Source organism: Lepidochelys kempii, chromosome 2 (assembly GCF_965140265.1).
Source record: "Lepidochelys kempii isolate rLepKem1 chromosome 2, rLepKem1.hap2, whole genome shotgun sequence".
Classification (NCBI taxonomy): domain Eukaryota; kingdom Metazoa; phylum Chordata; order Testudines; family Cheloniidae; genus Lepidochelys; species Lepidochelys kempii.
Window position 1 is genome coordinate 152,890,378 of NC_133257.1, and position 26,716 is coordinate 152,917,093.

The window sequence follows — 26,716 nt, forward strand, 5'->3', positions numbered from 1 at the left end:
AATTGATAAGGGTTCACAAAACTGGTTTCCACACAGAGAGAGATTGGGGCATGATCTTAGACTGGGGTATGATCTGTGATGTTCCCTTTTAACTGTAAGGGGGAATGTGATAAAAAAAATTGTATTGACCGGTGTGTATATTTTGTAGGTGTCATAAATATAAAGGGAAGGGTAACCACCTTTCTGTATACAGAACTATAAAATCCCTCCTGGCCAGAGGCAAAACCCTTTCACCTGTAAAGGGTTAAGAAGCTAGGATAACCTCGGATAACCTCGCCGGCACCTGACCAAAATGACCAATGAGGAGACAAGATACTTTCAAAGCTGGAGCGGCGGGGAACAAAGGGTCTGTCTGTCTGCGTGATGCTTTTGCCGGGACCAGGTCAGGAATGCTCTTCAGAACTTCTGTTAAGTTAGTAAGTAATCTAGCTAGAAATGCATTAGATTTCCTTTTGTTTAAATGGCTGGTAAATAAGCTGTGCTGAATGGAATGTATATTCCTGTTTTTGTGTCTTTTTGTAACTTAAGGTTTTGCCTAGAGGGATTCTCTATGTTTTGAATCTGATTACCCTGTAAGGTATTTACCATCCTGATTTTACAGAGGTGATTCTTTTACTTTTTCTTTAATTAAAATTCTTCTTTTATGATCCTGATTGCTTTTTCATTGTTCTTAAGATCCATGGGTTTAGGTCTGTGTTCACCTATGCAAATTGGTGAGGATTTTTATCAAGCCTTCCCCAGGAAAGGGGGTGTAGGGCTTGGGGGAATATTTTGGGGGGAAGACGTCTCCAAGTGGGCTCTTTCCCTGTTCTTTGTTTAACACGCTTGGCAGCATAGGATTCAAGGACAAGGCAAAGTTTGTACCTTGAGGAAGTTTTTAACCTAAGCTGGTAAGAATAAGCTTAGGGGGTCTTTCATGCAGGTCCCCACATCTGTACCCTAGAGTTCAGAGTGGGAAAGGAACCTTGACAGTAGGGCAACAGAAATAAGTGTAATCTTTATATTTCATTTTTACACTTCTCCAGCCATATCCTAGCATAGTTTAAATGGTGCTTATTCCTTCATCTTTTGGAATTCTGCAATACGCCCTTGTGACATTGACAGACTGGTCAACTTGGGTATGACCCATAACAACTTAACAAGAGGCTCTGAAATGTTATCAAGACAATGTACTTGTATATGAATTTCAAAGAGATGCTCTAGACCAGTAATCATGAACCCATTTATTTGCAGCAATAGAAATCAAGGGTAGATGCTAAGTGTATTTGTCTGTGTTTACCTGTATCTTGTTAGAAGTTTAACAATGTAACCAGGTTAGTTTATAGATGCTAATTCCCTTCATGTCTTAACTGCTTTATAATATGCATGTGAATGGGTCAGTTAATCTTAAAATCAAAGATGTAAGATACTACATAAAACTAATCATATTATCTATATTCTCTTCAACTTAATTGTCTATGCTATAATGAACTGCCGGCTAATTGCCTTATGTGAATGAATGTGACTAGTTTACCTGTGTATGCACAGGAAATAGAAGATTAGCTTCAAAGCAACAATCTGCACTGCTTATTCATGTCCTGCTATGACAAGAGGCTTGTCAGCTTGTTAGGGAACTATAGAGAAAAGCTCTGCACCTGATCCTGCCATTTACAGTCTGCTTAAACTCTGAACAGGGAAAGTCTGAGTCATAAGACAGAGAGCTTCCAAATAACGTTTTGGAAATGCAAGGAAAGACTTGAACATACAGTAACTCCTCACTTAAAGTTGTAGTTATGTTCCCGAAAAATGCAATTTTAAGTGAAACAATGTTAAATGAATCCAATTTTCCCATAAGATTTGATATAAATGCGGGGGGTTAGGTTCCAAGGAAATTTTGGGGGGAAGACAAAAGGCATTATATACTGTACACTACTGTACTGTACTGTGGTTGGGAAGTGCCCCTGGCTTACCCCACACAGGCACAGCCCGCTGCAGGCAAGGACACTAGGAAGCACCTTTGCAGCAGCAGTGGCAGCTTACCTGGAGAAGAACAGGCGCTGACTTTGCTGGGGGATGCTCCAGGCCCACCTCTTCCCATCCCCACTCCACTCCAGGCCCACCTCTTCCCATCCCCACTCCACTCCAGGCCCACCTCTTCCCATCCCCACTCCACTCCAGGCCCACCTCTTCCCATCCCCACTCCACTCCAGGCCCACCTCCTCCCACCTCCACTCCACTCCAGGCCCACCTCTTCCCACCTCCACTCCACCTCCTCTCCAGAGCACGCTGCATCCCCGCTCCTTCCCCGTCCCCAGAAAGTCCTAAGCACCACCAAACAGCTGTTTGGCAGCGCTTAGGACTTTCTGGGAAGGAGGGGGATGAGTGGAGATGCAACGCTTCCCCACTCCTCCCCCTCCCTCCCAGAAAGTCCTAAGCGTCGCTAAACAGCTGTTTGGAGGTGGGGGAAGTGCTGGGAGGGAGGGGGAGGAGGCCGAGAAGAGGGAATTGTGCAATGCTCCCTTGTAAAGTCGCTGCTCTTCCACAAAATCTTACATGCAGTGTACAGAGCAGGCAGCCAAACAACGTTATAAGGGTGCATTGCACAACTTTAAACGATCATGTTCCCTAATTGAGCAGCGACGTAACTTTGAAACGTTAAGCGGGAGGACGTTAAGTGAGGAGTTACTGTACTCTACACCTGGACTGTCTATTGGACAAAAACTTTTTAGATTGATTCCAGAAAGACTTGTATAAATCAGCAGCCTCACCATCTCTGCTATGAAACTGACTTAAGGATTTTACACATATTTGTATGTATATTGATCTTTTAGCCTTTTGCAACTTTTTTTTCTTTCTTTTTCCTTTTATTATTAAACCTTTAGTCTTTTATTTACTAAAAGTCAGGCATCTGCGCGATTACTGGGTAAGATCTGAGACTCATAATGACCTGGGGATAAGTGTCCGGTCCTTTGGGATTGGTGAACCTCACATATGGTGAATCCAGTTTTCAGTAACCCCTCACTATATTAGACTTGGCTGTCTAGATGGAGACCAAGGATTATAATTTAAAGGGGACAGTATTTGGCTTCTTGCTAATCAATGTGGTGTTACAGAAGCTGTTTTGTTACTGGCTTGGTGAATCTCATTATAGAATAAATTATCAGTTTTGGAGATGGTCTTCCCTATTCCCTACAATCTGCCCTGAGTGTAGCATTCTCAGTGTGGCCCATCCAGACACCCGGTCACAGCCCTATCAAGCTTTGACTCTATAGTGACAGGTTTCAGAGTAACAGCCGTGTTAGTATGTATTCGCAAAAAGAAAAGGAGTACTTGTGGCACCTTAGAGACTAACCAATTTATTTGAGCATGAGCTTTCGTGAGCTACAGCTCACTTCATCGGATGCATACCGTGGAAACTGCAGCAGACTTTATATACACACAGAGAATATGAAACAATACCTCCTCCCAGCCCACTGTCCTGCTGGTAATAGCTTATCTAAAGTGATCATCAGGTTGGGCCATTTCCAGTACAAATCCAGGTTTTCTCACCCTCCACCCCCCCACACAAATTCACTCTCCTGCTGGTGATAGCCCATCCAAAGTGACAACTCTTTACACAATGTGCATGATAATCAAGTTGGGCCATTTCCTGCACAAATCCAGGTTCTTGTGTGTGGTTTTTGGGAGGGGGGTGAGGGGGTTGAGAGAACCTGGATTTGTGCAGGAAATGGCCCAACTTGATTATCATGCACATTGTGTAAAGAGTTGTCACTTTGGATGGGCTATCACCAGCAGGAGAGTGAATTTGTGTGGGGGGGTGGAGGGTGAGAAAACCTGGATTTGTACTGGAAATGGCCCAACCTGATGATCACTTTAGATAAGCTATTACCAGCAGGACAGTGGGCTGGGAGGAGGTATTGTTTCATATTCTCTGTGTGTATATAAAGTCTGCTGCAGTTTCCACGGTATGCATCCGATGAAGTGAGCTGTAGCTCACGAAAGCTCATGCTCAAATAAATTGGTTAGTCTCTAAGGTGCCACAAGTACTCCTTTTCTTTTTGATTCTATAGTGCAACTGAAGCTCCTGCCTACCACAAGTTGCCCTCCTCTAATCATGTCTAGAATCTTAAAACAGGTGTTGAATGCTGACAGCCCTTGATTTAGAAGCACATATGGGCCCCACTGGAAGCATTTTCTTCAACTAAGACTCCTTTTAGAAAATAGATAGTTGCCTCTGTGCTAAGTGGAAGCAGACTTTGAGGCCTGGCAGGTTGGCTTCCCTTTGGAGGAGAAATCAAGGATGCCAAGTCAGGATATTTTCTTAATTTCAAGTTATTTATTTACACTCTATGCACTTGCTTTTGAACTACAGTGGTTCACAAACAACATACATGCAATTCCCTCTCTCAGGAATCTCAGCCCTAACTCTACTGCCTGGTTCCCAGGAAGTCACTCTACTCCAAGCAATTATCTCTAGTTAGAGAGATTAGGGCAGAAAGCAAACCACACTTGCTGTTTGCAACAATTACCCCCAAAGAATCTCCATTGCAAATGTAACAAAAATGCAGCATTTATTCAAAGACTATACACTGTTCACATGCTAAGAAAAAGAATTTGTAAGATTATGTGTTAACAGCACCACTCAGTAACTCCTCACATAACAGTAACTACTTTTCATGTCTTGTGTTTTCTTTCATGAGGGGAAAAATAGCAACAGTTTTATAGGTACTGATACAAACTATGTATACCAAAATGAAGCAGCCTCTAAAGAATCCCCTTATCCCAATTTAAAGTGCATTGTATGTAGAAGGGTAATACGAAGCTGCATTTTCTTAATTTCAGTTATTGCCTTTCATTATTTACTACATTATTAAGACTGTTACCATTAATTTTAATACACAAACAAACAATGCATTCAAGTGAATAGTATGCTACTTCTAATTATATATTGCTAATAATGTAATCAATCAATCATTGAGCCTAACAATGACTCCATAACTATTCAAATTATGTTATGACAGAAAGAGCATTTCCCATGTAACAATCATCTCCAAGACAATGATTGCTAGAAAAAAAAATCTATGTAACACTCACATATCAGAGGCACAGTTGTTGTTTTTTATTATTGTTGAGGGCTACCGAATATGAGAAATCTTATCATGTCCACCTAGGGCTCGGAGGATAATAGATTTTTTTAGTTTGGCCAGAAAACCAAAAAAATCAGAATAGCGGGGTAATCCCAACTACACATGCATAACTAAATTAGCTGTTACCACTCAAGAAAGAGATCCTGGAGTCACAGTGGATAGATCTCTGAAAACTTCAGCTTAAGGCTCAGCAGCAGTAAAAAAGGCTAACAGAATATTAGAAACTATTAGGAAAGAGACAGAAAGTAAAGCAGGAAAATATCATAATGTCACTATATAAATCCATGGTGCACCCACACCACTTTGTACAGTTCTAGTTGCCCCATCTCAAAAAGGAAACAGTGGGACTGGAAAAGATTCAGAGAAGGGCAACAAAGATGATAAAGGGTGTGGAACAACTTCCATACAAGGAGAGACTAAAAAGACTAGGACTGTTCAGCTTAGAAAAGAGAAGACTAAAATGGGATATGATCAAAGTCTAACATCATGAATGGTACAGAAAAAGTGAATAGAGTAGTGTTATTTACTCTTTTCCACAATACAAAAAATCAGGAGTCAGCCAATGAAATTAATAGGCAGCAGGTTTAATACAAACAAGAGGAAGTACTTTTGTCACACAACACAAAATTAACCTGTGGAACTCATTACCACAGGCTGTTGTGATGGTCAAAAAGTATAACTGGGTTAAAAAAGGAACTAGATAAGTTCATGGAGGACAGGTCCATCAATGGCTATTATCAAGATGGTCAGAGATGCCTCCCCATGATCAGACAACCCTAAACCTCTGACTACCCAAAGCTGGAAGAGGAACACGGGTTGGATTATTCCCACCGTCCTGTTCTGTACACTCCCCTGAAACTCTGGTACTGATCACTGTGAGAAGCAGGATAGTGTGAAAGATGGACCATTGGTCTGGCCCAGAATTGTGGTACTTCTGTTCTTGAATATTCAGTATTGTTCAAAAAATGTTTTTGGTATTTGTCAGCAAATTGGAAAAGGTCTGATCAGCTTCAGAAAACTGTGTGTGTGTGTGTCTGTCTATCCACAATAATCTTTAGCCCCATGGTTAAAGTACTTGCCTGGGATGTGGGAAACCCATGTTAGCATCCCCACTCTGCAGAAGGGACTTTTAAACTCAGATCTCCCTCCTCCCAGATGCGAAGCCTAACTACCAGGTTATATGCTATTCTGGGGAGGACTGCTCTCAATTTCTCCCCCTGAAGCTGTTCCACTTTGTATAAAGACACAATTATTCACTGGGTCAGAGTAAGTGATTCTACAGTGTGATGATTAAGTCACTCTCCTGGGAGGTGCAGGAAATGTGATTCAGATCTTCTCTCTGCCTGACTCAGATGAGCAGTTTGACTCCACATCTCCTACCTCCAAGGTGAATGACTTACTCACCAGGCTACAGAGAATCCTCGAGCATCCCTTAGCATCAAAGAACTTTCTTACCTAAGTCTTTTAGATTTTCCTTTCCTTATTTTATGTCTCAGTTTTAAAAGATGACATAAAAAATAGCCTAATGTATTTTAGCCAAAAATACGGGAAGAAAACAGAACACGTAGTATAATAGCCTCAGAAAAATAAGTGAATTATATCTTAGCTGGACAGAAGAAAAATAAATAAATATCTGTCATGGTGCTGCAAGTGAGATATGTTGCATAACTCAAACAGTATCAATTTTCCACACATCAAGAATAAATTTCTAAACTCCAATAACTTGAGTGCTTAAGGGCTTGTTCTTCTTAGAAAAATAGTAACAATCTATTTTTTGAAAAAATCAGTCATTAATAATTCCAAACGACTGACTCTCCTTTGAAGTTGTTTTAGGACGGTTTGAAAATTAAAAATATCAAGTTTCAAAGTCAAGATAAACATATTTCTTATTCTCATAATATGCAGCTTTGTTAGATAAAATGCTGCCTTCTGTACACTAATCTTATTTGGAACTGCTTTTAAATATTTGGGGCCAGATTCCCTGTTCAAGTTCTGATCTCTTTGCAACACCTGAGCTGCTTTGTGCAATTGGTGTCAATCATAGTTTGCATATGGTCCAGTAAGTGAAGGGTTGGGGCAGATTAAGAATACAGAAGCCATAACTGGCTTCCTAACAGCTCTTCCCTTTCTCCTGCACAACAAAGACCTGCACAATCCGATTATTGAATTTCAATCTGTGGGCTTGGGTTTCCCTTGCAAGATCTAGAGAAATTAAAACTTGGAGGCCTTGATAGCTAAAAATCTTTTTCAAACACACTTTGAAATTTTATCACAATTTAGTTAAATATTTAAACTATATCAACAGAGTTCTACAAATAGTCATCGCTGCTAATATTAGACTGGACATATTGTCCTAGAAGTTTCTGTAGCTTCGTCTCCTCACCTGATTTATACTTTCTTTCTGCCATTCTACCAAAAAAGACAATTTATTTTGAGAAGCCAAAGTAAAATAAGCAACCAAACTGAAAATTACAAAAATGTAAATTATGGAATTACACAATAATAATAATAATATTATTGTAAAAACATTTCCCTTGGAGATCCTACAGACTTACTTTAAATAATGAGACTTGCAATCCTCTCACAAACATTTTTCTCTTTATATTTTCCTCTTCCACTTTTAACTATCTTTTTCTTTCCCCCATTAATACAATCACACCAAAGAGGACTTGAAAGGGGGAGTTGAGAGTAGTGTATATAAATCAGAAGTTAGGAACTGTAGAAAGCTGATAAGGGAAGCAAAGAGACACAAGGAGAAATATATGGCCAGCAGAATTAAGGACAATAAGGAGTTTTTAAAATATATTAGGAACAAAAAGAATCCTGACAATGATATTGGTCAGTTACTAGCTGGAAATGGTAGAATTATCAGTGATAATGCAGAAAAGTCAAATATCTTCAGTAAAGATTTCTGTTCCATATTTGGGGAAAAAATAGATGACATGGTAATGATAACATTCTTTCCATTCCACTAACATCTCTGGAGGATGTTAAACAACAGCTACTAAAGTCAGACATTTTTAAATTAGCAGGTCCTGATAACTTGCATCTAAGAGTTTTAAAAGATCTGACTCAGAAATTTGTTGGACGATTAACATTGATTTTCAAAAAGTCTTGGAGCACTGGCGAAGTTCCAGAAGACTGGAAGAAAGCTAATGTGCAAATTTTTAATATGAGTAAACAGGATTTCCTGGTTAATCATAGACTTGTAAGCCTGATATCAATCTCAGGCAAGATAAAGGAGCAACTGATGTGGGACTCGATTAATAAAGAATTAAAAGAGGATAATAATCAAAATGGCTTTATGGAAAATAGTTCCTGTCAAACTAACTATATCTTTTTGTGATGAGATTACAAGTTTGGTTGACAAAGGTAACAGTGTTGACATATTATACTTAGACTTCTGTATGGTGTTTGACTTGGTACCAAACAAGATTTTGATGAAAAATATTGAATGATATAAAATTAACAAGGCCCACATTAAATGGTTTAAAAACTGGCTAACTGATAGCTCTCAAAATTTAACTGTAAACAGAGAAAAATCATTAAGTGGGTGTGTTTCTAGTGGGGTCCTGCAGAGATGGGTTCTTGGCCCTACACTATTTAACATTTTTATCAGCGAGCTGGAAGAAAACATAAATTCATCACTGATCAAGTTTTCAGATGACACAAAAATTGGGGGAGTGGTAAATAATAAGATGACAGGTCACTGATAAACAGCAATCTGGATCACTTGGTAAACTGGACACAAGGAAACAATATGCATGTTAATATGGCCAAATGTAAATGTATTCATCTAGGAACAAAGATGTAGGCCATACTTAGAGGATGGGGAACTCTATACTGGGAAGCAATGACTCTGGAAAAGATTTGTGAGTCATCGTGTATAATCAACTCAGCATCAGCTTCTAATATGACACTGTGGCAAAAGAGTTAATGAGATCCTGAGTGGCATAAACGGGAATCTCAAGTAAGACTAGAGAGGTTATTTTACTTCTGTATTTAGCTATGGTGTGACTACTGCTGGAATACAGTGTCCAGTTCTGGTGCTCACAATTCAAGAAGGATGTTGATAAATTGGAGAGGGTTCACAGAAGAGCCACAGGAATGATTAAACATGCCTTATAGCTATATCTCAAAAAGCTCAATCTATTTAGCTTAACAAAGGCAAGGATAAGGGGGTCATTTGATTACATTCTCCAAGTATCTACATGGAGAACAAATATTTAATAATGGGTTCTTCAATCTAGCAGACAAATGTATAAGATGATCCAATGGCTGGAAGTTGAAGCTAGAGAAATTCAGACTGGAAATAAGGTGTAATTTTTTGACAGTGAGGGTAATTAATCACTGGAACATTTTACTAAGGGTCATGGTGGATTCACCATCACTGACAATTTTTAAATCTAGGGTGCATGTTTTTCTATGCTCTAGGAATTATTTTGGGAAAGATCTATGGCCCTTTGTTATACAAGAGGTCAGACTAGATGATCACAATGGTCCCTTCTGGCCTTAGCAGTTATGAAATCCCTCTCAGTTTTACAAAAACTCAAACTAAAATAAAAGATATCTTGAAGGACTGATTCCTCCTTTAAGTCCCTCTTGGGAGCATCCTTCTTTACAAATGAGGGGTGCTTCAAGGTTGTGGACAACTCAGGAAGCAGTCCTCATCTTAATGCTCATCTTCATTAGACACTTTTACCTCAAGTTAATTGACTGCCAATTAATTCAACATACTTGACATATTTCTAAAAGCTGGTGAGGACACTGCTCACACGTTTGATCCAGGCTACAAATGTTTGTTCTACACCATAGACTGATCCCAGGGAAAAGTCTAGTGTAGACATCCTTAGATCTTTAAAAGCAAAGGGTCAGATTGTGAACTACAGTGGTCAGCAGTAAAACTGATTGTGAACGCTTAACAGTGGTCAGCAGTAAAATCTAAAGGTTTTATTCTTACAGGAGAAGATAAGGTAAATTAGGAAACCCCATTTGTATTTTATATCCCTTTTTTCCTCAGTTCCTTAACTAGTTCTCTCATTTCTCTGAACAATCCTGAAATATCTGGATTTTGGGCTTTCACAGAAGATATTGTGCTCTCTAGCCCTTTTTCACCAGAACTTGTTTGTTGATAATAATGTATAACTTTATCAGTTATGTCACTGGAGAGAAAGAGGGCTCTGAGGGATCTATCTACTAATACTTCTACTGTGCTCAGATTTAAAGCCCCATCAATGACATTCTGCACGGGAGAGATTACCTTTCTCCAAGTTTTCACAAACTCCTTTTACTCTCACATGGTTTCTTCTTTCATGATTCTCTATGTCAGAGGTTCTCAAACTGTGGACAGGTTTTTGATGGTCCACCAACTGGTTGCCTAAAAAGAAACCACACAAATCTTTTAAACACTATGCTCACCATAACTATATTGTAAGAATATGTGCAAATCAACTGCCTACTTTTTTGTGTGAAATAAAGAAAATCTTAAGTATTGTAACAAGCCCTTTGAATTTATTATTTTTTTAGTTTATTCATTTTACTTATCATAGGGCTTCTGAGTGTGTGTGCACTACTACTGAGTAAGCTCAGCACTGCGGCTCTGGCATTGCCATAGGGTCTCTGAACCCTTATGTCATTAGAGGTGAGGAAGTTTATAGTGCCACAGCACTATTGGTGTAGCCATAGAGCCTTAATCCTCAATCTCAGAGTAGACCTACTGTGAACATATTTTACTGTAGCACAGAAGCATCAAGTCTGGGATTGTGACACAGTTCCACGATTTTGTAGGGGGAGCAGTTTGGATGCCAGATTTGAAGAGTTTCAGCTGGTTCTAAGGCTTTCAGGGATGTGGTTAACCTGTCAGTCAGTGTTCAAAATGTGGTCAGGGTCCATTACAGGATAGGGCTGCCAACTTTCTCATTGCAAAAACATGTACGCTCTTGCCCCACTCCCTACCCCGCCCTGGCCCTGCTCCTTCTCCGAGGCCCCACTGCCGCTCACTCACTTCCTCCATCGCTTGCTCTCCCCCAGTCTTGCTCACTCGCTCATTTTCACCGGGTTGGGGCAGGGGTATGGGAAGGGGTGAGGGCTCCGGCCGAGGGTGCGGGCCCTGGGGTGGGGCCAGGGATGAGGGGTTTGGGGTGCAGAAGGGGACTCTGGGCTGAGGGGGTGAAGCCAAGAAGGGTTCGGGGTTGGGGCAGGGGTGCGGGCTCTGGCTGGGGGCTGAGCTCCACAGTGGGGCAAGAAATGAGAGGTTCAGGGTGCGGGAGGGGGCTCAGGGCTGGGGCAGGAGGTTGGGGAGCGGGGGGGGGGTTAAGGCTCCGGCTGAGGGTACGGACTCTGGTATGGGGCTGGGGATGAGGGGTTTCAGGTACAGGAGAGGGCTCTGGGCGGAGCTGAGGGGTTCAGAGTGTGGAAAGGGGCTCCAGGCTGGGGCAGTGGGCTCAGGGTGCAACAGGGGGCTCTGGGCTGGGGCAGGGGGATCGGGGTGCAGGAGGGGGCTCTGGGCTGAGTCGGAGGGGTTCAGAGTGTAGGAGGGGGCTCAGGGCAGGGGCAGGGGGTTGGAGTGTGGGGCGGAGGAGGTGAGGGCTCTGACTGGGGCTCTGGGCTCTAGTATGGGGCTGAGGATGAGGGGTTTGGGGTGCAGGAGGGGGCTCAGGGCTGAGGTAGGGGTATAGAAGGAAGTGTAGGGTGCAGGCTCTGGGAGGGAGTTTGGGTGCGAGAGGGGGTTCAGGGATGGGGCAGGCGATTGGGGTATGGGAGGGGGCTCAGGGCTGGGGAAAGGGTTCAGGTGCGAGGTGGGCTCCGGGTGGCGCTTGCCCGAGGCACTCTCTTAAGCGGCGACATGTCCTCTGGCTCCTAAGCACAGGGCTAGCCAGGGAGGCTCTGTGTGCTGCCCTCGCCTGCAGGCGCTGCCCCCGCAGCTCCGATTGGCCGTGGTTCTCGGGCAATGGGAGCTGCAGAGCCAGCGCTCAGGGCAGGGACTGCATGAGGAGCCTCCCTGGCTGCCCCTGTGCCTAGGAGCCAGAGGACATGTCACTGCTTCAGGGAGCCATGCGGAGCCAGGGCAGGCAAAGAGCCTGCCTTAGCCCCACTGCACCGACGACTGGACTTTTAACAGTCCAGTCAGCAGTACTGACCGGAGCCGCCAGGGTCCCTTTTTGACTGGGTGTTCTGGTCGAAAACCAGATGCCTGGCAATCCTATTACAGGAGTGGGTGAGTGAGGTTCTGTGGCTTTCAATGTGCAGGAAGTCAGATTAGATGATCATGATTGTTCCATCTGACCTTAAAGTCTATGAGTCTTTTGTCTCTAGGTTATTGGAAACCTAAAATTTTTACACTACTAAGCCGTCCCCTTAAAATTGCATGAACTAAAATATGAAAAGATTTCCTCCATTAGTAGGTCCTCTCTATAACAGCCAGTCTGCAGTACAAGAACAGTTAGTGAGGCAAATTCTGCTCCCCTTTATGCTAATATAAATTGGAAGTCACTCCCTAAAGTAAATGGAATTAAACCACCAAAATAAAATTAGAATATGTGAAAGTAGAATCAGTCCTGACTTTCTCAAAATGAATACAGTGCATCAACAGAAATGATACAAAACATTTAAGGATGTGTTACCTAAAATTCTAAGAGGACTCATATATTAACAATCCAATTTCCAGAAATATCAAAATCAACTATTTTCTATTTTCAACAGCGTAACAGGGTAATTTTTATCAGGACAATAGCTTAGGCCCAAAATTTCAACTTAAAAAGTTGTAATCTAACTGGGAAAGTCCTAAACATTTTTTTAAAACCCCTCACTCTCTCAAAGAATAATAAATCAATAAAATAAAAATAATGCACTGCTCTAATTAAAGATTATTAGTACCTGCTGACATCATCAACCCAAACTGTCATAAGATAATGTAGCGTTTAAATGAATTTGTTCAATAAAAAGAACCATATCCATTTCAGTTCCATTTGGAACGTAATCAAAAAGGCACTTGCTACGCTCAAATTACACTGTGCAAACTGTAGAAAAGAGGATTCATAATAGAGGATGTGGGGCAGAGTAGCGCTGCTACATGATCAGTCCTGCCCATCACACACCAAAGAAACTCTTCCATGTGGATGGGACTCAAAGGCTTTGGGGGATGGAGCAGCTGAAGAGTTAAGAGTTAAGGAGCTGCCAATCTTAAACTGTTAGAAACAGAATACTTTTAAATTTCTAAAAAGGAAACAAGACTCATTTTTTCCCCTCATACACAAAACCAGTATCATTATGGCTTCTAAAACTTTATTTTCTTGACAATAGTGATCCACGCACCTTCATCAGTAATAGTTCCACTGCTGGAGCCACCATTGCTCTTGGCTTGTCTGTGAAAGGAAGAGAGAGAGGACTCCGCATTGTGAACCTTAGGGGATGGGGATGGAGACGGGGATGGTGTGAGAGTTGGTGATGTGCTTTTAGATGTAGATGAGGTCCCAGATGGAGGTCTTTTGTTCATCTCCAGTTTCTGCTACAGTTAAAAATAGAAATGTTTTTGTTAACTAAAACTACCTTCAATTAATTATTTTAATTAAGGTCGCAATTTAGCAAAGCACTTAAACAGATCTTTAAGATTGTGCTTATTGAAGTCAATGGAGCTACACTGATTCATACCAACTGAAAATATCACCCCAAAAGGAAAGGATATTTGTTAATCTCTCAGGACTAGAATAAAGCAGTAATTCCCCACTCCAAACAAAAAGAGATGTAAATGTTCATTTAAATAACTGTTTATAAAGGATAACATTATCTTAACTTTGGATACAAGTTTTTCATTCACAGATTTAACTAAAACACTACTGATTTAAAAACATAATTTAGGCCCTGATTCAACAACATACTTAAGATCATCTGATTGACCATCTCTGACGTTATCTAATTAAAATCTGACCATGCAAATCATTGTTGCTACCACTGTTATACAATTGCAACAAATCTTATACAAAGTACGATGTATGGCCAGAAAGGATTAAGCATCCTGCAGGATAATTGACCCAGAGTCAGCCATTAGAGAGATGTTAGAACGGTATGTAAATGGTAATTAAGGCCACTCCATGGTAGATAGGCTAGAACTTTGAAATACAAACCTATATTGTTAGAAATTAGAGGTGATACTAATTGTATGGGTGTACTCATATATTTTTTAATGCTCGCCATGTAAACAGACACTTCCTGTCTGTCACTATAGCTGTTGATTCAAAGATCAAAAGGGAATATTAACATATAGATTAATCTCAGATGAAATGATGTCATTGTTTATATGTCTCTTTAAAGTTTGTGATAGACTGTCGAATGGATAAATTGCCTTATGTTAATCTGTGTGGATAATTACCAGAGATGCTTAGGAAATTGATCTATTCAAAAGTCCCCATAATTGCCTATTGTTCGCTGAAGCACTCCGAGCTGTCAAACTGTATAAAGATAAGCACTCCGAGCTTATCCAACTGTATAAAGATGCCTTGGGTCCCAATCCTTTTTATCTCAGATCTGCTTGACGCTTCATGCAGGGAAAGCTTAAGTCATAAGATTGAGATCTCCGGTCTCACCTGGATCACTCTGAATATGGGCATTGGACTATAACCTATGGACTATTTCTGAAAGAACTCTTTGCAACTACATGGCTCACCATCTCTCCTATGAATCTAATCTCAAGAACTGTACTCATGTCTGTATGTATATTGATCTTTTAATCAGTACTCTTTTTTCTTTTTTAATAAATTTTAGTTTAGATAATAAGAATTGGCTGTAAGTGTGTATCTGGGTAAGATCTGAAATATTCATTAACCTGGGAGATAATGTGTCCAAATCTTTGGGATTGGTTGAACTTTCTTATATGATTAATAAGATTTTCAGTAATCCTCATCATATTTGACTTGGTTTCTGGGTGGAGGCCTAAGGCTGGGTTGCTTTCAGGGAACTGTGTTGTTGGCTTCTGGGTAACCAGTGAGGTATTATAGAAGCTGTTTTGTGCTAGCTTGGTAAATCTAAGTCTTGGAATATCCACCGTCTTTGGGGATTGTCTGCCATGTTCTTTGCAGTTCACCCTAATTGAGTGACCTCAGTTGGCTCCCCTGGAATCCTGGTCACACCATCAATAGGACTTCATTAAAAGTTTAGAAGTCAGAGATGTGTTTAAGTGCTTTGCTGAACTGGAGCCATGATGTGTGAAGTTTTTCACTACATCCTTAGTATTTATATGATTATATAACACTAGGGCAAGTGACAAACTGTTCTGTATATATTCATTTCACATATATTTATTAAATATATGACAGCATGGAAATGGAAAAATGGCATGGATGATGAATGTGAGCATACATGTTTCTGAACAGACCCTGCCAAACGGAGCCATTACACCTCATCTTACAAATTACTCTGAAGCCATGCACCACCTAGTTTAAAGTTTGCATTATATATGGGCCCAAGGAATCTAGATGACTTTCCCCTGGACTCCTAGATTCACAGTTGTCTTAAGGCCCCTTTATGCTAGTTAGACTGATGCAAGGGGGCTATAAGGCACACATAAGACATAATATCCTAGTGATTCTGTATCTTTGCAGAAGCTCATATAGGTCATTGCTATAGGGTTGTAAGTTAGTGAAGCTCTTAGGCCACCCTAGCCTGAGCTAGCCACCAGCACATCTTGGAATTTATGCAGGGACAAATTTGCTCCCTGGTCCTTTGGAAATTGTATTATTACTTATTAATATTATTACCTCCTTAGTCCTGCATGTCAAACAGCCATGATTTACATAGTCTAATACAGAGGTGGGCAAACTACGGCCCGTGGGACCATCCTGCCCGGTCCTTGAGCTCCTGGTCGGGGAGGCTGGCCCCCGGCCCCTCCCCCACAGCCTCAGCTCGACGTGCTGCCAGCACTCTGGCCTGCTGCTCCTGCCAGGCAGCTCGGCAGGGTGGCTGGCTCCAGCATGGTAAAGGGGCGGGGAGCGGGGGTGTTGGATAAGGGGCAGGGGGTCCCCAGGGCAGTCAGGGGACAGGGAGCAGGGGGTGGTTGGATGGGACGGAAGTTCTGGGTGGGGGGAGGCAGTCAGGGGACAGGGAGCAGGGGGAGTTGGATGCGGGTGGGGTCCCCGGGCAGTTGGGGTGGAGGTCCTGGGAGGGGGCGGTCAAGGGTCAAGAAGCAGGAAGGATTGAATGGGTCGGGGTTTCTGAGGGGGGTGGGAAGTGGGAGGGGGTGGATAGGTGGCAGGTACCAGGCTGTTTGGGGAGGCACAGCCTTCCCTACCTGGCCCTCCATACAGTTGCGCAACCCCAATGCGGCCCTCGGGCCAAAAAGTTTGCCCACCGCTGGTCTAATAGGATATTTGCTTTTTTGCAGCAGCAGCTCCAAGCCCATATCTAATTTTTTCTCTCAAATTGAATCCCCAAATCCTTCTCTGTATTACCTCTTTCTATCCTATTATCTGTCATTTTGTTCTTCAGAGGGTTTTTTTCTTCAAGTGCATTGTCTGCATTTACCTAAATTAATTACAATCTCAGTGATTTATGCTCAGTTCTCTAATCCTTAGTCCTGTAGGTTATTCTTCAATTGCTTTCCTTTCTGCGCGGCTTTTCTAATCTCTTCTAGTTTGACACTGCCTGCAACCTTGATCAACGTAAAATCACTACACCTCCTACACTAGTCATTCTCAGATTTGGGGCTGTGACCCTCAAGTTGGGCCCTGAGTAGTTCTGTGAGAAATACAGACGAGCTTCATTTTTATAATATGTAAAACTGTCAGAGCCCTTTTTTTTCAACCTAGAATGGTTACTTACCCTAAGTAGTTGAGGTTCTTCAAGATTTTGAATCCGACGGTAGGGGCACATGCACTTAATGTGTGCAACAGGGGTGTCTTTTGAATAGCAGCGTCAGCTGGGGCCACACATGCGCCTGTCTCTCCTCATTTTCCCATGTGAGGGAACATATGGTGGAGTGGCTGCAACCTTCTGTGAGTTTCCTCCTTGCAATTCAAAGCCCATGTGTGCTATGGGCTTCAAAAGAGGGGAGTTGTGGATCCCACAATTCCAACAACTCTCAAAGAACTACAGTTACTATAGGGTAAAGTACCATTCTTTATTATTCCAGTGTGTGTCAGTGAGGATCACACTGTAAGTGGCTGGCAAGCAGTATCCTCATCAGATGGTGGGACTGAGGAGTTTCAGCTTCACTAGTCAAATAGTAACATCAGTACTGCTCCCCCAAACTTAGCAACTGACCTAGCATCTAAGTCCAATGCATCATGTTCAGCAAGGTCAGTGGGTTACTCTACATCACTGTCTTGCAGATTTCAGATAGCAATACATATCAGAAGCAGGTGGAGGATGTTGCTTGAGCTCTAGTGGAGTGACCCTTAGCATTCTATAGGTCTAGACCAACCAGTGGTAACAAAGCGAGATGCACTGTTTTATCAACATAGATACTCTTTGTGATGAGATGGTCTGACTTATGGAATCGCCGGCCATCCCCAGTGTGACAAAGTCAGGCTGGACAGCTAGGAGAGAGTGGTGGAAGGCAGGTGTATCAGCAACAGAATGGTAAAGGCCCTTTTCTCTATGAGCTGAAAAGAGAATACCTCAGGTCAACTAGGGACACCTGAGTCCAATGAATGGCTGTCTGTGACATTTAAAACCCCCTCTTTCTTGTGAGAGAGAGAGAGAGAGGAGAGACAAGATGCAGCAAGGGTAGTGGCAACAGGGAGAAAAGGCTTCTCCTGGGTGGAAGGCTCCTCTACTCCCTGTAGGGGCAGCAACCAAGCTAACTGCTGTGTGGGGAAGAACTGGCACCCAGAAGCCAGTATAACAGGGCAACAGCCTAGAGAGGGAGAAGAGAAAGGTATTCCCTTTTCGTGTTATGAATTTGTTTTTTTTTTTGTTTGGCTGAAGAGTACTGCTTGGGCCTACCCTGTGGCCCAACTTGTAGTATCAGAAAATAACCACCCCCATGAGGAATAAAAACTCTCTGGAGTAGGACTGATTTACACCAGGTCCCCGCATGTGCAAAGGGGAAAAGCTGAGCCCGATGAGTGAAGGAGGTGCCTCGCCACACTAGAAATAACTGGGGAAACATCTGAACAGCATGGTCCCGTTGATGTAATAGAGTAAGGCTCTGAAAACATCCAGAGTATGTAACTTCTTCTCTCCCAGTGCACAGTGAGGTTTCAGGAAGAAAACAGGTAAATCAATGTATAGAATTCCATCTCAATCAAAGACCCCGTGGTGATGAACCTAGAATCTGGTTTCACCTTGTCCTTGTGAAAAGTCAAATGACTGGTGGCAGTGACTCTGAGGTACATCCTGTGGGCTGGACAGACGTCTATGTGGACTTATAAGTCCTGTAAGTCAAAAGTCACAAACCAGTCCTTAGCCTTAAGGGATGGAATGATGGATGCTGTCACTCTTGAGAGTAGGTCAGTGTTCACTGCCTTTGTTGGTTCTGGTATTTATGGGCCTTGTGGTAGGGGCTGCGGTATAGATCCCCAGGGATCTTAGCTTGGCCCTTGAGTCCTTAGGTGAATGGCGCACTTCATCAGTGAGGCTGCTGAAGAGCTCCAGAGCTCTATCCCCTCTATAGTCTATAGTGGATTGGACCTCTTTGGGGACACTAGACACTTCAAGCCCATATAATGGTTATGGCCATGACCACTGATCTAGCAGCAGCACTGGATGCATTCATAGCCACTTGCAATGCTGTTCTAATGAACTTCTGGCCCTCTTTTATAACCTCCTTCAGTTTCTCCCTATACTCCTGTGGGAACTTGGATAGGAAGGGAGTCACTTTCACCCATGTGAGAAAGTTATACTTTTCAAACAGGGCCTGACAGTTCACCATGTGAAATTGTAATGAGGTCAAGGAGTATGCCTTGTGTCCGAAGAAGTCCAGTGTCTTAGTGTCCTTGTCCTTCAGGGTGCCCTTTCTAGTTTTGGACTTCTCTTGCACTGCTGACACCACCAGGGACCCTGGGTATGGATGGGCATAGAAGTGTTCAAAGCCCTATTGAGATATTTGATATTCTTTTCCACCCATTTGGATGTGGCAGAAAGTCTGCCAAAGCCCCTTCACCAGCTTGAGTATACCCTTGCTGATGGAAAGGGTGATATTGGCCATTGTCATAGAGTTCAAGATGTCAATGAGGTTGTGGGACTTTTACTGTATCACTGTGGTTTCAATGCCCAGGGTCTCCATGGTCAGGGGATCATGGAATACCATGAAATCATCAGTCACTGAAGTGGACACCAGTGTCACTGCCTTGTCTGATTCCTTGGGTAAGGTCTGGGGTTCCTGTTGTCCCTCTGTTGTTGGTTACGGTTGATCCCAGTCTCTCTCTGATGTGGGAGGCCTCATTAACAAACAATACCACTAGTGAGTGAGAACTCCTTCACTTTTTTTAAGCGTGGAAAGGGGATCTGCTCCAGGACTCATGTGACGATGTTTCCCAGTAAGACCAAAATGGCCAGGGTGGCATATGGATACTGGTCCAGTTGCAGTTGGCAGTCTACTGCCATTCACATCAGGCTTGAGGCGGAGCCTTGACCTCTGGTCTCCTTCTGGGGTCACTTCCTGATTCCATATTTGACACTGGCAAAAATGAATAGCTTGATGAAGGGAATGAGGAATATACCTCCTCAAACGGTGGTGATGTGGGATGTACAGCCCCAGTACTGATGATACCTATGCCACCAAGGTCTCAATGTGCAGCAGGCCTTGGGAGGTGTTGTTGATTCTTCAAGTGTCATGAATCTTGAGGCTGTGATTGGCTTGATCACCAGTACCGATGTCATCTTCAGTGTCATCACTCCTGCACAGCACTTGTGGTCTGGCCTGCATCCCCTGCCCTTAGGGTGGCAAAATACTTTGAGTAGTTTTGTTTGGTATGCTTCCTTCAGGAAGAACCAGCTTGATGTTTGAAGCAATCTTTATACTACATATTGGCTTGTCTCTTGGGTGGTAAGGGCTGAAGTGTGGGGACCGTAGGTGCTGGATCCTTTGGTATCTGGGTCGATGTCAAGGCTGCCAGTGTTGAGACTGCTGGTTCTAAGGTTGGTGGAATTGAGGCCATTGGCACTGAGGTAGCCAGTCCCAGTGTTCTCAGCACCCTCTTGGGTGTCTTCTTCTCACTACTGGATCCCGGAGCATGGTGCCTGCTTGAGGGGGCACCAGGTGACTTCTTCAGTTCTGGCTTTGCAGTTACTGCCTCCAGATCCAAAGGGACCCTCTTGGACTTCTTCAATAGGTATAGCTTGAGACAAACGTCCCTTGACTTATGGGTCCTCAAGGAGATAGACCAGCAAACTGAGTACCTGTGACAGGCATAAAAGGCATCAAGTGTGTCCATCGGTCTGGGGGATAAGGCCATCGTAGGATGGACAAGGTTTGAATCCAGACAGTTTAGAGTCCAGAAGGTGGTTGGCGCAAAATGCCTCACTTCGCTGGACAAGGGAGTAGTCAGATTAATTTAGATTAATTTTTTAATGCCAATAGCAATCAAGTATAGATAGGGCTCTACCAAATTCACTATTTTGGTCAATTTCATGGTTATAGGACTTTAAAAATCGTAAATTTCATGATTTCATATATTTAAATCTAAAATTTCACTGTTGTAACTATAGGGGTCCTAACCCAAAATAGGGATGTGGGAGGGTCGCAAGGTTATTGTGGAGGGGTTGCAGTATTGCCAGCCTTACTGCTGGTGGTGGCGCTGTATTCAGAGCTGGGCCACCGGAGAGCAGCAGCTGCTGGCCAGGAGCCCAGCTCTGAAGGCAGCGCCCCTGCCAGCAGCAGTGCAGAAGTAAGGATAACATGGTATAGTGCTGCCACCCTTACCTCTGTGCTGCTGCCTTCAGAGCTGGGACACTGGCCAGCAGCTGCCACTCTCCAGCCACCCAGCTGTGAAGGCAGCAGCACAGAAGGGTGGCATGGTATGGTATTGCCACCCTCACTTCTGCACTGCTTCTGGTGAGGCACTGCCTTCAGAGCTGGGTGTCTGCCCAGCAGCCACCGTTCTCTGAAGGCAGTGCAGAAGTAATGGTGGCAATATGGCGACCCCCATACAGTAAACTTGCAATCCCCTCCTCCCCCCACAACCTCCTTTGGGGTCGCGGCCCCCAGTTTGAGAAACGCTTGTCTCCCCCATGAAATCTGAATAGTATAGGGTAAAAGCACCCAAAAGACCAGATTTCACGGGGGAGACTAGATTTCATAGTCTGTGACACGTTTTTCATGGCCATGAATTTGGTAGGACCCTAAGTACAGATTAAGGGGGAGGACAGTGCTCTTCTCACAGTAGATTTGAGAATAAAACAAAGGTTATAAAGCTCTGAAAAGGGCAGTGGTTCAGACACTCACCGGATTCCTTGCCTGCTACCAAGAGGGAACTGAGGGAAGGTTGTGGCAGCTCCATCCTTTATACTCTTGCACAAAACCACAAGGAGGCACAGGGCGCATGCATAGCCTCAATAGACACTGCTATTCAAAAGACTTGTGCATGAGCCACATGTGCACCTACATTGGGATCCTCATTGACATACTCTCAAAAAACTATCAGACATATGGTTGCCAGACAATGTTACAGCTATTATTACAGTTACACAAATCACAAATGCAGTCCTGTTCCTATTACAGCATTTTTGGCCTTTTTAGCTGAAACTGCATAAAAGATTCTTGTTTATACAATCACAGAAGAAAAAAAATAGTGGTTTGGGGGTAGCAGAGGAGAAGTTGAGCAGGGCTTTGGAGCGGAGCCTGGAGCTGGAGTGCGAAGCAGCTCCGGAGCAGTGGAGCTGCAGGTTTTTGCCTGGAGCTGGAGCTGGAGCGGAGCCGGAGCACAGCTCCAAAGCCCTGAAGTTGAGAAACCTTGCTCTAGATCAATTATAATAATATTAATACAATACTGAGTGCTAAAGTAATCCCTGCAAAATGACATGCATATTCTCTCTCTCTCTCTCTCTCCACTAATGGTCTATCAGTCAATTTGTATCCATTCCCTGGAATTTGTTGCAAAAAAATATTCTAACTTTTCCATTAGATTCTCAGGCAGGACCACATCAAAAACTTTACCAAAATCTAAGAATACTGGACCTGATCCTGATCACAGACTGGTGTAAATTAAGAAAAACTGTCTTGAAGTCACTAGAGTGAAAGCAGTGTGAAACAACTGTAACAAGATCACCGGACATAATAGGGTTTAATCTGGATTCCTTCTTTTCACCAAGGCCCCTGTTCAGTAAGGTACATCAACAGTCCCACTGATGTGTTTAAATTTTGGTATGTGCTTAAGTACTTTGCTGAATTGTGGCTCTGACTCGTAATAGTATCGCAAAAGGTCATCAGAATTGTTTGCCACAATTAGCTGTTTATGAACCTTGAGCTTCAGCTGGACATTTTCTAAGTGCTTACAAATAAATTTCTTCATGAAGCTAAAGCTTAAAGTTATATTATTCTGCTTCCCTAGAAAAATGTTTGGGTTATCTCTTCCTTATTACACAAGCTTTTTTCTCTGGCTCCAGTTCAGGAGAGCACTCACACATGTTCTTAAGTTCCACTGGCTTCAAAATTAAAGTTAAGCATATGCTTAAGTATTTTGCCAAATCAGAGCCTTAATTCTTGGAAAGGGCATATACTCCACTACAGCTGCATATCCCATCTTGTTTTACTGCCTCTGCTACAGAGAAAGGATGTCAACGTTGCTATTTATTTATTTTTAAATTTCCAGGAAAACGCTGCCTCCTAACCCCCTTTGTGCATATTCAAGTCTGGTTGTGAAAACTTTGTTCCAAAGAATTAGTTGCTGAGCAGAGTCAGATTCAGGGGGCTTTGCATGCTAAGCAGGCCCATGTCAGGCTGACAGAGTTATTTTCAGGAAATCTATTAAAGTCTGGGCTGTGATTACATTTATTTAAAATGAACCAAGCAGAAAATAAATAAAAACTTCCCTTTATTTTTGCCTGCCTTTGTACAGATTTGTTACTAAGGGAAAGTTTGGTGGAGCTGACATGTTTCTACCCCTGTGTCAGACATTCACACATTTTAGCCCCATTATATGTTGTGTAATTGTGTTTCCTACCACACATGACTAAGGCATGTTTCATTAACTGCTTTGTTAAGTATTAGGTATTTTAGCAACAGGAAAACTTAAAAGTCATATATATACCTTTGCAATACGTCCATTGCCAGCTATCTGAGTGCACTGCTGCAGCTCAGGAAGAGTGGATGAAGCAGCTGTGTGGATTGAGCTATATTGCTGGCTGGGTTTCTGTTCAGGTAAGCCTGCTGCTTTTTTCCTTTGAGCTGCAATTTGAGACAAAACACTATCTGCACTGCCACCTGAGGAGGAACCATAAATTAAAAAAAAAAAAAAAAGTTAGGTACCAACAAGCAACATACTAAATAAATTGATATAATTAAAAAAAAAAACAGATTCGTTCTAGCCACCTCCTCCACCACCCTACACCCTCCAAAAAACTTCAGTGCATAGACAAAAATCTCTCCACACCAGTGCTGGTAGTCCTTGTAGGAGTTACTGTTTCTTCCGGGGGAAAAGTTAGGCTCCCAGGAAAGCCTTCTGTCTTTCTTGGATTGGCCTGTGGGGGGCAGGAAAGTAGAAGCAAACTAGCAAGAATGGGAAAATCCACCAAATCCCTGGTCTCAGTGCAAGAAATTCCCACTGTTGTGGGGGAGTGGGAAAAAGAGTTGCAGATACTTTGAAGGCAGCGTGGACTTGATACATGAGTATAGGTGTTCCTAAATTCTAATCTTGGCTCTGCTACTGATTCACTGAGTGGCCTTGGGTAATTAACTTCAACCTTCTGTCTCAGTTTCCCCATCTGTAAAATGAGGACAATAATACTTATCCACCACCTCATTTATCTGTTAATCTCTGTACTGTGCTTTGAATGCATGAAGCACAATATAAATGGTAAAGCATTATTATCAGAAACTGTTCACCTGCCCACCTATTAATCTGCTGGTCCCAAAATCCTGTGGTAGCCCTTAGCGTATCAGGTGTAGTAGGAGCAAAAAATATGGGAAGGCAGCCACCACCTTTGGGCAGTATCAACACAGCGGCTGTAGCCTGTTTTGCCACCAGCGCAAGTGAACAGAGACACCAGGAGAGGGAAAATACTTGAAAGGCAGACAAATGAGGGGAAAGATAAAGCCAGCAAAGACTATCTAAAGCGCTGGAGACAGAAGGCTGAGAGCTGCTCTCCATGCTTCCAGGAAAGCGGCAAAGCAAAGACTAAAAGGCTGGATGTGGGGGGTCAGTCTATGTATATCCTTGGGCTTCCACGACTCTTTGTCTCCAGGTTTCGCCTGCTGTTTTGCGATTCCAGCAGGACAGAAGAGGGGGATGCCTGATAAATGAAATTTAACGTTTTTCAATTATTTTTATCCAAAGTCAAACTTTTTTTCATTATCCATGTCACTGAACCCTAAAGGACAACAGGCTCCAGGTACCAGTTCCAGGTTTATGTACTGCTAACAGAGATGGGTTTGCCTTCTGGACAAAGGGTGTCAGGCATCATAAACGTCTTTGAAAATGCTGCCTGGGTTGAGGAGAGCAAGGCGGAAGTGTTTAGTTGACACACGAGTAGTCATGCTGGCCTTACTATTACTTGTCGCGCCAAAAGGTCCCAGTCACAACTGGGGCATGCTGAGGTTGTGTTTCTCTCTTCAGTGTCAGGTGTGTGGCTGTTGCCTCATTTCCTCCACTGGAGACTGTCTTCCTGGACTAATAAGATGATCTGGTTCTCTGGCCCAACAGTCAAAGTAAAAATTCTCTCCTTCCAGGGTAAATAAGTCCAAACACACAAATATAGGTGCTTCAGGCTTCAGCAGTCCTTTTCCCCTCACTGGCTATGTAGTCCTTCACCCGTTGACACAGGGGACCTCCTTCTCCCCTTGTATCAAGAGCTGACAATAATCTCCACTGCAGGGATCAGTAAGACTTTGTAATACCTCAGGCTTAACAGTCCTTTTTCTCCTCAATGCAGGAGCTTGCACATGACATTTCTAGGAGGTGTCTTGTGCCCTCCATTTACTACAGGCCCCTACACCATGAGCAGCAATCTGCTCCAAACCCAAGACTGCCATTCTCCATTATCTTCCTTGGGACATCCCCTACAATGCCTGTCTCTGGTCAGGTCTTGCTCAGGTCTCTTCAGCCAAGCCTCTCACAGGTTTTGTTTCTGGCTCCTTCACAGGGAAACATGTCAGCCTTGATATAGACACCAGATCCTGGAGAGTTTCCCTGAGCAGCTGCTACTCTTCTTGAATCTCTCCCACTACTGACAGCATGAAGCTCTTGATAGGATGCTTCTTCCTTCCCAGTGGACTTGCTCACTCTCAGTTAATGCTTCCTGGACTTGAAGTCCCATGATCCAGTACGAAATTAGGCACTGCTAAGAGATAGGCCTAAATTCTCCTTAAAGGACCAGCTTTCCCTGTAACAGGGTCTTACTGTGTGAGGGGCCTTATGAAGACATAGGGTGAAATTCTGGATCTATGGAAGTTAACAACAAAATTTTCACTAAAAAGAAAAGGAGTACTTGTGGCACCTTAGAGACTAACAAATTTATTTGAGCATAAGCTTTCGTGAGCTACAGCTCACTTCATCGGATATAGACTAACACGGCTGCTACTCTGAAACCTGACATTATGCAAAATTTTCACTGGTTTTAACAGAACCAGAATTGAACCACTGGTCTCTATCCTGAAGAATTTCTTAATATGAAAAGATACAAACAAAGTGTGGAGAAAAGAGATGCATGTAAGCAAAGTGATCGAGATGATGACAGACAAACATTGTTAGCTGCAAGTATTTCCTCAAATCCTACTGAGGGGCACTGCCTGCAGGAAGGAAAATCACTCAGATGTTTCTGATGAACCCACCAGGTCACTGGGCTTGTGAAACACATTCACGTTGTTTCTACCACTCTGCTGCTCCTGGTCTTCTCTTCCCCAAGGTGGGAGACCTTTTATAGGCCAGCCCCTTGGAGATCCTGTTGGTGGTCTCCCTGTAGGTCTTTGGGGGTCACTTTTGTGTTTGGGAGGAGGTGCATCCTATTAAATCAACTAAGCAGAGATCTACTGGAGTAGGGCTGCTAAACTCCATCTATACATTAGTTTTCTGACTCAGCAGATTGGCTGGGGAGAGGTAGAGAATAGGGAGAAGCCCATCTAATTCTCAGGTGATAATAAAATATGGGGAGAAGATGCTGCTGTCAGAAGAATTTGGGCAGTGGCAGTAACATTTCAGAGTTACAGAGGGTATCCAGTAGGGTTCTTTCTTCTCATGGTTGAGAGTTTACACTGTAAACCCTTTGGGGCAGTGACCATCTTTTAATCTGTGTGCTTTACCTAGCTTAATGGGGTCCCAATCCTGATTGGGGCCTCTAGGCACTACCCTGGTACAAATAATAAAATATATTTGGTAGATGAGGAGAAAACTCTAAAACAACCCAAAAATGTCCAATGATCATCTGTTGTTGAATGCAAAAATCATAGCATCCCCCTAGTAAGGCTAGGCTTTATCTGACCCAGCAACAGTTCCTGAGGACAT

At 43.0% G+C, this 26,716-nt stretch overlaps 1 protein-coding gene across 8 annotated transcripts in view; it reads right to left on the reverse strand.

Moving 5' to 3' along the window:
• The window catches only part of ANKS6 (ankyrin repeat and sterile alpha motif domain containing 6), a 78,516-nt gene that overhangs the window by 21,037 nt on the left and 30,763 nt on the right, over nt 1–26,716 (reverse strand). For 7 of the 8 annotated variants that reach the window (XR_012157401.1, XR_012157400.1, XR_012157399.1 and 4 more), the window contains 3 exons: nt 23,309–23,481; nt 13,440–13,632; nt 10,387–10,503 (listed from right to left, as the gene is read on the reverse strand). Coding sequence is in view for 2 of the 8 variants with exons in the window: in XM_073332462.1 (XP_073188563.1) it covers nt 10,387–10,503; nt 13,440–13,632; nt 23,309–23,481 (483 nt within the window). In the remaining 6 variants the exon portion in view is untranslated. Of the gene's footprint in view, nt 1–7,681; nt 7,853–10,386; nt 10,504–13,439; nt 13,633–23,308; nt 23,482–26,716 lie in introns of all 8 variants that reach the window. The other variant, XR_012157402.1, reaches the window with a different exon arrangement.